This window comes from Nicotiana attenuata, chromosome 5 (genome assembly GCF_001879085.1).
Source record: "Nicotiana attenuata strain UT chromosome 5, NIATTr2, whole genome shotgun sequence".
Lineage (NCBI taxonomy): Eukaryota > Viridiplantae > Streptophyta > Magnoliopsida > Solanales > Solanaceae > Nicotiana > Nicotiana attenuata.
The window spans coordinates 24,138,031-24,150,427 of NC_031993.1; the positions used below are offsets into that span (position 1 = coordinate 24,138,031).

The window sequence follows — 12,397 nt, forward strand, 5'->3', positions numbered from 1 at the left end:
AAAAGCTTCGTATCAACATCCAGTTAACAGGATGTACGAAGAACGAACAGGTAAAATAACGAAGGCCTATATTGATGATATAACTGGTTAGGTCCCTGTGCGTAGAGGACCATTTTAGTTCATTTGTAGGAAATAGTCAACGTTTCGATGCAATACGGCATAAAGCTCAACCTAGAGAAACGTGCCTTCGGAATTGGCACGTGTGAGTTTCTTGGCCTTCGTAGTGTCAAATTGGGGTATCAAGATCATCCCCGGCCAGGTCAAGGCTCTCGAAGATATCATTGTCACGGATAGAGAGACCTCAGAGTCATTGGTAAAGGATCTTACAAGCTCGGCATGATAGAAGCTCTCAAAGGCTCGTGATCTCGAAGATACCCCTTCTTACACGAAGGCCGTAGGTTGTAAAGCATGCGTTGCACTCTTTTTCCCTTGGCTCGAATTTTGTCCCAGATGGGTTTTACCGGCAAGGTTTTTAAAGAGGCAACAACTATATGCTACCTAAGGAACATTCAACAAGTATTCAAGGCTTCTTTTCAATCAACCTCGAATACTGGGGAGCATCACCCTCGGAGGTTACACTTTTGAGAAAGATACTTCGCACCTAAGAGGCCCTCGATAGGAGAATTTTGTAATGGGCCAAACGGTCAAATGAACCATGTCCATATAGAATAATCGAGCCCCAACAGCAAAGCATGTACACATGTACCAATTCTGTTAATATAAAAAACACTTGGCGTTTCAAAAAAGTCTACTACTACACGAACTCTATATCCTATGGGAAACGCCTTAAGAGCCAAAACATAGAAGCACCCTGAATACTCGGGGACTGTCATAAAAAATCTGAATTAATAAGACCTCAAAGAGGCACCCCTTCAGAAAAAAGGCCAAGGCCAATATTCTCGGGGACTAACTTCTCGAACAAGTTCGGAAAGTCATTGGGAAACAAGTCCAAGTGACATACCCGAAGGCTATGGCCATACTAAAGACTACGACCAAATAATGTGGCTCGGAGACATCCGACTTCCGCTATAAATTAAAGGCCTTCAAACACTTTGTAAAAACCGATTAAATCAGGCTACCCTCGGCAAAAACAAAATACAAAGAGGCTTCGATAAATTTAGGCCTCGAAAATTCCAAGGGCTTCGATAATATTGGCCCTCGGAAATACCTCAAGAGGTGTTCAATTATGTTTACACAAACAATCACTAATAAGGTTACGATATGCCGAACCTTAGAGAAAACCTACGGGTGCAGAAAATACATGCCAAGGCATAATTAAAATTTCACCAAGTCTTTTAAGCCGAAATGAGGGAAAATTTATATAGCCATCCTTAGAGCCCAAGGGCCAACTTAAAGAGCCTAAGGGTCGATGTCAAAGAGCCTAAGGTCCAATATATTAAAGCCTAAGGGCCAACCTCGAAAGGCTTAAGGGCCAGAAACGTATTATACGAGACTCCGTTCTCACTCGACCCGGACTCAAGAGTCACGATATCTCGAGCTCGAGTCAGATCGACTTAAACTTAGCTCAGTGACTACTGCCTTTATCAATAAGGGTCTAAGGACTTATTATCCCAAGCCCAAACCCATTTCGGGGCCGATCGATCAAGTTATGAAAAAGAAGCATTCCATAAATCAAAACAGTATGAAAAATTCAGTACAAGTCGAAAATGAGATAAATAGTTCTTATTTCCAAAAAATAATTACAGGGGATATTTTCAAAAACAAAATAAAGAAACCTAAAAACTACTTCGGAGCCACATCTTCGGCAGTTGCATCTTCGTGGGCTGCATCTTCGAAAGCCTCATCCTCGGAGACTTCACCCCCGTCTCCTCCGCTCTCGGAGCCACTAGCTGAACCATCTTCATCAGAAAGCAGAGCGGCAACCTCTTCTTCCAAAATCTTTGCCTTTTCAATATCGGCTGAGATATCAAAGCTACGAGCATGCACATCCTCGAGGGTCACCCTCCGAGATTGACGCCTAGCATGGTCAAGTGCACTCGATAACTTGACCTTTGCTGCAGTAAATATCTCCTTTGCCCGAGCATTAGCCGCTTCGGCATCGGCGCGGTACGAAGACATAACTGCCTCACCATCATATCTGGCCTGAGCCAACCCAGCAGCGGATTTAGCTTTAAGCTCCTCGATGTCGTGACCTCGAGCTAGGATCTCCTCTTTCACACTTTGGAACTGACGTTCGAGGGAAGCCAGCTTTTCTCGAAGAGTTTCTTTCTCAGAGGCGAGGTCATCCATGCTTTGTCTCCACCCCAAGGTCTCGGCCTCTTTCACTTTTAGCTCATCTTGGATCATGCCACCAAGTCAGACTTCTCATAAAACTGCAAAATTAAAGGTATTAGACGTCAAGACAAGCAAGTTCATTACAGCTCCACAAAGGTTATATTACCTTCTTAACATACTCGACCTGCCCTTGGTAAGCCTGTGCCAATTCAACTTGAAGATCGTCGATCTCCATCTCTTTTTTAACATAGAGGGATTTAAGATCATCCCTCTCCTTTGAGATCTTTTTGAGCTCAGCCTCGCATCGAGCAAGATCGGTTCGAGACTTAGAAAATGCCTTTTTGTGGAGCACCACAGCCTTCATGAAAAAGGAGGATTCACAACAGCTAAAATAGAGGCACCGACATAAAAACAGAAAACTCACTTGTTTAAAGAATCTACGAGCCTCATTAAAAATGAAAGAAGCATCGATTTGGGGCCATCTTCAAGTCCTGCAAGACATTCTCGAAAGATGTTGTGCCTTTCATGGCTTGCATCCACTTCAGAAGACCTCATATTTAGAGCCTCTTGGATTTGTCCCTCGGAGAACTTGAGGCCAGGAGGTGAATCATCCACATTGATCACCCTGAGTGATCCACTCGGTGCATTCTCTTTTATTTGGAGAGGCTCGGGGTTAGGACGTTCGGCCTCGCCCTCATAATGATCTCCTAAGCGAGGCACCGTCTTTCTGGACGATGGTTCGGGGACTTTGTTTGAACTCCCTTTTAAGATTTCTTCGGCTCTGGAATGAGCCACATCAACAGCCACTGGCTGATGGGCTTCGAAGCATCGGCATTCTTTCTTTCACGGGTTACCAACAGGCAGTCGTCATCATCTTCTTCTTCGTCCTGATCCCGAAGGCGTTGGGCCGTTTCCAGAGATAAGGCCGTTGTATCGGCCTTAGGCCTTCGAGCCACGCTCTTCTTTGGCTTCGAGGGATTTTCAGATGACTCTCTCCTTCTTTTTCTGTCTTTAAAAGGCTTCAGAACCTCCACTTCATCAGCCGTAGCCGGCCGCAAATCAACGGCGTCTCCAAGACCTACATAAAACCGAGGTTAGTATCCTGTAACAAATGCACAAGAAAACGCACAAGAGAACTCACCATGGTTTTTGGCCTCCCATCGACCCTTGGCCAAATCTTGCCAGCAACGCTCCGAGTAAGAGGAGGCGGAGGCTAACCTTCAGACCCAACCCTCGAGGTCCGGGACCCCACCAGGAAACCAAGAAGCAGCTGCACCATCGTAAGTTATAGACTTCCTGTATCATCTTCGTTGATAGATTTCTGGAGTTTAGAGACAATATTTACTTCTGTAGCTAGTGACTCATGATATTCCGGGTTTTGGGAGTACTTATGTTCAGTTCGAGAGTGTTTTATTGTATATGCCGAGCGGCATTTTAAACTTCTTTATTAGATTAACCTGCTAAATTTTTAGTTTTCATGTCTTCGTTTCATTTTCGCGAATTGTTAGGCTTACCTGTCGTAGAGACTAGGTGCCGTCACGACAGTTCACGGAGGGAGAACTTAGGTCATGACAACATATATGAATTTCCTAACTTGAGCTTTGACATTCACACCTGATATTGGTCATATATATTGGTATTTGATGATTTCGTTCTGTTGAGAAACATGTTATTCGTATTTATCTATCTCGTTGCTACTTGTTATGCTTCATACCTATCTACTTTTATGTGTATTGTTATTTGGACCACTAGTAAGTGTCGACGTCGACCCATCGTCACTACTTTTTCGAGGTTAGACTAGAAACTTACTGGGTACGCATTAATTTATGTACTCATACTACAATTTTATACTAATAGTGCATGTACTGAGACATGTACTTCTGGTGGTCACTCAGACACGTAGACGTACCGGCTAGGAGACTTGGTGATGGCTAGTTTCTATTCTCGACCCCAGCACCCGAAGTCTCCTTCCCCTATATTTATTATATTATATCTATTTTTATTACAGACAATAGTTGTAGTGATTTTTTCATTAGATGCTCGTGCACTTGTGACACTAAGGGTGTGTTTGGTATGAAGGAAAATATTTTCCGAAAAATATTTTTCAATTTTCCCGTGTTTGGTTGGCTTAAATATTTTGGAAAACATTTTCCTTATCAACTCATTTTCCTTCAATTGGAGGAAAATGTTTTCCTTAAAAAGAGAAGGGAAAATATTTTCCAAAACTCCTTCTCAACCTTCCCCACCCTATCCCCCGACCCACCCCCACACCCCCCACACCCACCCAACCAAATCCCACCCCACCTCTCTCTCCAAAAAGGATTTTTTTTTAAATTTTAGTTTTTTTCCGTCACCACCCACCCTGCTATCCGCCACCAAACCCCACTATCACTGCCACCCTCCCCCCTCCCCCGCACAAAAAAAGATTTTTTTTAACCATTTTTTTGGAATTTTCAAATTTCTGTTTTTTCGTTTTTCTGCACCCCCCTTCCCAACCCTTCCCCCTTCCCCCACCTTGCAAAAAAAAAAATTTACTTTTTTTTTAATTTCAAATTTCTATTTTTTTATTTTCTGCACATACCCCCACTCCCCCCGCAAAAATTTTTTTACTTTTTTTTAAATTTCAAATTTCTATATTTTTTATTTTTCTGCACATATCCCTACCCCTGCCCCCCTCCCCCCCTCCCCGTGAAAAAATATTTTTTTTTTATATATATTTTCAATTTTAATTTTTTCATTTGTCGTTTTACAGGTTCAAAATTTTATAAGTTCCAAAGTTATGAGTTTAGAGGTTTATGTGTTTGAAAGTTTACAGGTTTAGAAATTATAAAGTTTTAGGGGTTCGAAAGTTCGCGGTTTTTACGTATAAAAGTAAAGCAACACATTAGTTACTTTGGGTTGTGTCAATTTTTAGAGACTTGGGGAAGGGGTAGGCGAGGGGGAGGGGTGGGGGGAGGGGGAGGGGGAGGGGTGAGGAGAGTTGCATAAAAAATATTTTCCTAAAAAAAATATTTTCTACTCTCTAACCAAACAATAGAAAATATTTTCCAAAAAATGTTTTCCACTCACCTACCAAACAAGGAAAAATAAGTGATAGAACCACTCATTTTCCGTGAAAACATTTTCCATGGAAAACATTTTCCTTCGTACCAAACACACCCTAAGTTATGAGAATTTTAGCAGATGTTCATGGTTGTATTTGGTATTATATCATTCAGCTTTTTTTTTTTGTTGATATTTCATAACTTGGTAAAAATGATACTATAATATAGTACGATGACATTTCACGATCAAAAGAAGAACAAAAAAAAACAATATAATTAATAAATAAAATACTAAATTCGATCATAATTGTAGATTTGTTTGTAAAATAAAATACCAATTTTGTCATTATAGATAAATAACTTTTTATAAAAATTAGTAACAAAGATAATTATTCATCAATTATTTAAAAGTAACAACAGAACTGGTAAATTAAATACTAAATTAATTCACAAACATATATTTATTTGTATAAAATCAAATTTCGATTTTGTCTTTGTAGATAAACACGTTTGCTCATAAGAAATGGAGAAACAAAGATCAATGACTTACCGATTACTTAAAAGTAATAACATAATTGATAAATAAAATACTAAATTCGATCATAATTATAGAATGATTTTTAAAATCAAATCCCGTTTCTGTCTTTGTAGATACGCTTTTCAGAAGAAATCAAAGACTTACCAATTATTTAAAAGTAAAAAAATATATTTATGAAATTCGATCATATTTGTAGATTAGTTTTTAAAATCAAATCTCATTTTTATCTTTATATATATATATATATATATATATATATATATATATATATATATATATATATATATATNATATTAATAAGAAATCAAATATTTGCCAGTAATTCAAAAGAAATAACATAAGGTAAAACAAAATACTAAATTCGATCATAATCATTAGATTAATTTGTAAAGATAAATTTTCAATTTTGTCTTTAAAGATAAATTTATTCGTTCATGAGAAATTACAATGATCAATGACAAATCAATTATTTAAATGAACAACATAACTTGTGAATTAAATAATGGAGTACTACTTAATACGACACTTTAGCTAATACGAAGGATTATCTGAATGAAATTTAATGGTATAGTACAATCTTAGACAGGTTTTTACTTTTAACTATTTATTAATTGATTCCACACTGTCACTTTGCAGAGCTTCTTGAGCACGACATTTGACATTCATGTCAATTCCAAGACAATTAAACATAGAGCCACTCTCATCCCAACCCAAGAAAAGAAGAAAAGAATTTGCACATTGTTAATAACTAGTGCATGTATTTTCATTCAAACTACACATATACCAATTAATCAACATTTCAATCAAAATCGTTTTATTTCAATAACGCAAAGAATTTCTTACTTTAGTCGAATTAATTTTTCTTTTCAAACTTACATCTTGTTGGATCTTCTTTACAAGTCTTTGTCGTTATGCTTCAGTTAGACATGTTACAATAGTTTAAGGTTCTCTAACATTATATGTTGTAGTTACTTCTACTATTATAAAATCACTAAATAGATAAGAAAAGTACTTCTTCAAATATAATATAAAACTTTATTTGCAACTAATTGATAAATTTTCAGAATTTTGTATTCTTCGTGAAAGAACAATAACTATAATAATTGTTAGCTTACACAAATTTAATTAATTCTCTATGTATATATTCTTCATTCTTATTTAGAATATAAATCCGAACCATTAAATGTTTTTACCTTTCCTCTTCTACATCACCCCCATAATGGTCCCAGCCTTTGTCCTTATTAATTTCCTGCAATATAAATATGCTTTCCCGCCGCACAACTTCCTTCTCATTTTCTGTTCTCAACACTCTCTCCTTCTCTCTCTCTCCAGGGAAAAGGGACACTAGTCAGTAGTCACAACCGTTGAGTGTTTCGTCCCCTTTTCTCGTGCAAAAACCCTAATTTCTAAGTATTATCTCTTCCATCTCAGTGAAAAATGAAGCTCCGTTCTTTCCGTCCTTCGTCTTCGATCAAAGGTTCGCTCAAAATCTTTTCTTTCACTCCCTTTTTTTTTTATTTCGAGTACTCTATCTATACATGTGCGATCATACACTTTTTCTTTTTCTTTTGGTGTTTTTTTTCTTGGAATTTTTACTGATTGCTCGAGCAAAATGGAAATTATTTAGTCTTAGAAATGAACTGGATGTGCACAGAGAAATTGGTATAGAAGATTAAGTAATAAGGGGTTGATTTGTGATTAATGATTAAGGGTTAAGGAAGTTCTGTTTTCTGTCTTCCCCAATCAATAGAAACGCACGAGTCTCTTTTGTTTCAAAAATTCCATTTTTTTTCTTTTTTTGTTTCAAATTTAGTCTTGAAATGGAATGGATGTGAATAAGAGGAACTGATATAGAGGATATATATATATATATATACACCCAAGTGGGGTGACTTGGCAGTTGAAGAGTTGGAGTGGATGTTTACTGATTGCGCCATTAAAAATCCTTTTTATTTACTTTCCCAAACCTCGTGGATAGAGTTTCCTGGTACTTGTGTTGATAGGAGGTAGCAGGTATCTCGAGATTAGTCAAGCGTGTCCTACACCACCATTATAGTAAAAAAAATGTTTGACCCTAACTGACTTGTGATTAAGGATCAAGGGGTTGATTGATTGAGTGATTGAACTGGGATGGTTATCTTCTGTAATTTTTCAAAAGGAAGTCTTTTTTGAGTTTGTCCCATCCTTAGAAACAAATGGACCTATTTTGTTTAAAAAATTTCATTTTTATTTTTTTTGGTGTGTGATAAAGCATTTGAAGGGGAGCCTTGGCACAACGATAAAAGTTGCCGCCGAGTGATCTGGAGATAACGGGTTCAAGTCGCGGAAACAACCTCTGTGTGCATAGACCAATGTGGTCCAGCACTCCAGCCCTTCCCTAGACCCGCACATAGCGGGTGCTTAGTGCACCAGGCTTCCCTTTGTGTGATAAAGTATTTCTGTTACATGGCATGTGTTATACATATCTATATCCTATATGTATGTGTTTGTATATAAGGTAAATGATGTGGTTGGACTTGAATGTGAATTGTGAAAGTAGGAGAAGGAAGCTACCAATATCAGGATAGCTCTGATGAGGATAGCTTATCAAAAAAAAAGGATAATGAGGATGATTTTCTTCCTATGTCTTCGGATTCAGATTACATCGGAAGCAGTGACGAAGGTATTATTCCATATAACTTTTATTCTTCATGCAAATGTTACCTGTTTACAAGACGGAATTGATATGTCCTCAATTTGGTCTTTTCTAATTGTTGCGACTACAGAGACATTTTAATAGCATGCTGGGATTTTCTTTTCGCTGATGCATGATACTTACATATTTCCTATTGGCTACTTTTAGAGCTCATGCAGACAAACATGGATGTGCCTTTGAATAGCACATGGGCGGTTAATTATATGATTGTACTAATTTGTTTCATTGTCTTTGCAGACGAAGATATATTTAATCTGTTGAGGGAAGCCCAAACTAATGGAGTTCTTGATAATGATTTCAGCGAGGAAGTTTTATCCGATATAATAAAAAGAAGGAAAGTGGGATCCTCTAGAAAGAGGAGCAGTAAGAATATCAAATCAAAGGAAGAGCAGGTAGAAGAGGAGCATGTAGATAGGATGATGAATGAAGTAGGATGTGGGGTTGAAGTAGATAGTGGCTACCGTCTATTGATGGGGAGGATAGAGGATAGGAAGAAGAACCGCGACAAGAATAAAAAGAAGAGACCCACTTTGATGTGGGAGATCTGGGAAGAAGAGAACGATCGGTGGATGGCTGAAAACTATACAAATGATTTAGACTTGGATTGTCAGAACGGGTTGGTGAATGAAACTGCTGAGACACCATCTGATTTGCTTATGCCGTTGCTGAGGTACCAGAAAGAGTGGTTGTCGTGGGCATTGAAGCAAGAAGAATCTACTGCTAGAGGCGGTATTCTTGCCGACGAGATGGGGATGGGAAAGACTGTTCAAGCCATAGCTCTTGTGCTTGCTAAACGCGAAATAGGGCAAGCAATTTCTGAATCCAGTTTACTGTCATCTGCCCCTTGTACTTCCCAGGAGCTCCCAGCAGTGAAAGGAACTCTTGTTATATGTCCTGTTGTTGCTGTGATTCAGTGGGTCAGTGAGATTGACCGCTTTACCACTAAAGGAAGCAACAAAATTCTTGTTTATCATGGTGCAAACAGGGAGAAAAATATCCACAAATTCGCAGAATATGATTTTGTTATCACCACATACTCCACAGTGGAGGCTGAGTATAGGAAAAATGTGATGCCACCAAAAGAAAAATGTCAGTGGTGTGGAAAATCTTTTTATGAACAGAAGTTGTCTGTTCACCAGAGATACTTCTGTGGACCAGATGCTGTTAGAACTGCTAAGCAATCAAAGCAGGAGAGGAAGAAGTCAAATCCTGGAGGAAAGACGTCAAAGCTGAAAAAAGAATCTATTAAAGGCAAGGCTAAGACAGACAGTGATTCAGAGATTGAGACAGGTAGTAAAAGAGGTCGTGGGAAGGGCGTGAAGCGCAAGATCAAGACAGATGCTGGTTCTATTGATGATGCAGCCGGTGTTGATCAAGATATGATCACGAGGAAGTCAATTTTGCACTCTGTAAAATGGAACCGTATCATTTTGGATGAGGTAATCATGCCTAAATAGAGTCATAGACTTGCACATCCGTTTAGATAATTCGCTTTCTTTGGTTGGCATCTTCGTGAAGTTCACATTTATAGTTTTCTCTGATGTTCATGAAACTTGTTGGTTTCCCTAGATATGGTTCTCATTTGCTTTTCTTTCACTTTCTTCCTGTAAGCATTCATCCTCCTATATTGGTAAGTTGTAGTTCCAATACCAGTTTTCTTCCAGACAATCAAGCTATTCATAAAGTATGTAAAGGTGGAAATCTGGGGATCAAAATGGTGATTGTTTAAGGAGCTAGAGAATGAAGATCGGTGTGGTGCATATGGAACTGATTTAGCTAACTGCTTTAACACTCTGGGTGAAAGCTAGCACGTATTATACAAGGCTTTACGTGATCATCCTTTAGAATAAAGAGAGAATGAAAAATGTTTGTCATTGTCCTAAAGCACATTGCAATACTCAATTGCTCATGATATGAAACTTTTATGTGCAATCTAGTTTGGGATTCCTACCCTTATTTTTCTTTTTTGACTAGGTAATGTTAATTTTGGTCTTCATAGTGAAGCATGTGCATTCTATTCTCTGTTTGCTAACTTATTGCATTTTGTGGCGTAGGCCCATTATGTGAAAGATAGACGCTGCAATACTACAAGAGCTATTTTTGCGTTAGAATCTTCTTATAAGTGGGCGTTAAGTGGTACTCCCCTCCAGAACCGTGTAGGAGAGTTGTACTCACTTGTAAGTTTCTTGTGATTAATGCTCTCTTGTCGTTAATGTACTGTGAAACTAAATACATGATCTACTTTTGGACAGGTTCGTTTCCTGCAAATGATTCCTTACTCGTACTACTTCTGCAAAGATTGTGATTGCAGAGTGTTGGACTATAGGTAGACTTAAAGCGTCTTTCTGATCTTTGCACCTAACCTGGTTGGAGAAAGAAACATGTTTCTCAAGATTTATTTTACTTTTACTCTGTTATTTCTTTACGTTTTTAGCAGAGAATATGTCATTAAATGTGTCAATGACTGTTGAGTTTTTCTTACTTGAATCTCTTTTTCTTTTTTGACTTTTGGTGAAATCTCTTGTATTCTGATTCCTTTGATATTTATATTTGTCGTAGCCCAACCGACTGCCCACATTGCCCCCACAAATCTGTTCGGCACTTTTGTTGGTGGAATAAAGTAAGTATGGAATTCATATAATTATTTTGGTGCTTCCTTTTATTACTGAGAAAAAAAGATTTGCTAACATAGAGGTTGGTACATCTTCTGTTTCTAGTATATTGCCTCACCCATACAATCTCAAGGGAATCGTGGGACTGGAAGAGATGCGATGGTTTTGTTGAAACACAAAATTTTGAAAAGCATATTGCTAAGACGTACTAAAAAGGGAAGGGCTGCTGATCTTGCACTTCCTCCCAGGATTGTAAGTTCTGTCCCACATTAATGCATTGCTTGAGTTCATAATCATTTTCTCTCCAGTTTAGCTGTGTGAGAAAGCACAGGAGAAATTATATTATTGATGTATTAACATATGTTACAATGAGCCCTATATATATACACACATAACATGTCCTACTCCTAACATATATTGGATTAGGGTTATTTATTTACTCCTATTTACATGACTATTCTAACACTCCCCCTCAAGCTGGTGCATATAAATCATATGTACCGAGCTTGTTACATATGTAGTTAATACGAGGACCAGTGAGGGACTTGGTGAAAATATCTGCAAGCTGATCATTCGACTTCACAAACTTTGTAGCAATATCTCCCGAGAGTATCTTTTCTCTAACAAAGTGACAGTCAATCTCAATGTGTTTAGTTCTCTCATGGAACACTGGATTTGACGCAATATGAAGAGCAGCTTGATTATCACACACAAGTCCCATCTGACTAATCTCACCAAATTTCAACTCCTTGAGCAACTGTTTGATCCAAATTAGCTCACATGTCGCCATAGCCATCGCTCTATATTCTGCTTCTGCACTAGACCGAGCAACCACATTCTGTTTCTTGCTCTTTCAGGACACCAAATTTCCTCCTACCAAGACACAATATCCAGACGTAGAACGTCTATCAGAAGGTGATCCTGCCCAATCAGCATCTGAGTATCCAACGATCTGCTCATGGCCTCGACCCTCAAACAATAAACCTTTGCCTGGAGCTGATTTTATATACCGAAGAATGCGAACAACTGCATCCCAATGACTATCACACGGAGAATCCATAAACTGACTCACAACACTCACAGAAAAGGAAATGTCAGGTCTTGTCACTGTAAGGTAATTTAATTTACCAACCAACCGTCTATATCTTGCAGGATCGCTAAGAGGCTCCCCCTGTCCTGCCAGAAGTTTAGAATTCGGATCCATCGGAGTGTCAACAGGTCTACAACCTGTCATTCTTGTCTCCTCAAGAATATCTAAGGCATACTTTCGTTG

General features: G+C 38.3%; 1 protein-coding gene across 1 annotated transcript in view; it reads left to right on the forward strand.

The window, feature by feature from the left end:
* The window catches only part of LOC109225522 (DNA repair protein RAD16-like), a 16,728-nt gene continuing 11,419 nt past the window's right edge, over positions 7,089-12,397 (forward strand). The window contains exons 1-7 of the mRNA XM_019390222.1: positions 7,089-7,294; positions 8,357-8,479; positions 8,750-9,951; positions 10,567-10,689; positions 10,765-10,838; positions 11,072-11,132; positions 11,230-11,376. Of these exons, the coding sequence (XP_019245767.1) occupies positions 7,255-7,294; positions 8,357-8,479; positions 8,750-9,951; positions 10,567-10,689; positions 10,765-10,838; positions 11,072-11,132; positions 11,230-11,376 (1,770 nt within the window). The 5' untranslated portion in view covers positions 7,089-7,254. The remainder of the gene's footprint in view (positions 7,295-8,356; positions 8,480-8,749; positions 9,952-10,566; positions 10,690-10,764; positions 10,839-11,071; positions 11,133-11,229; positions 11,377-12,397) is intronic.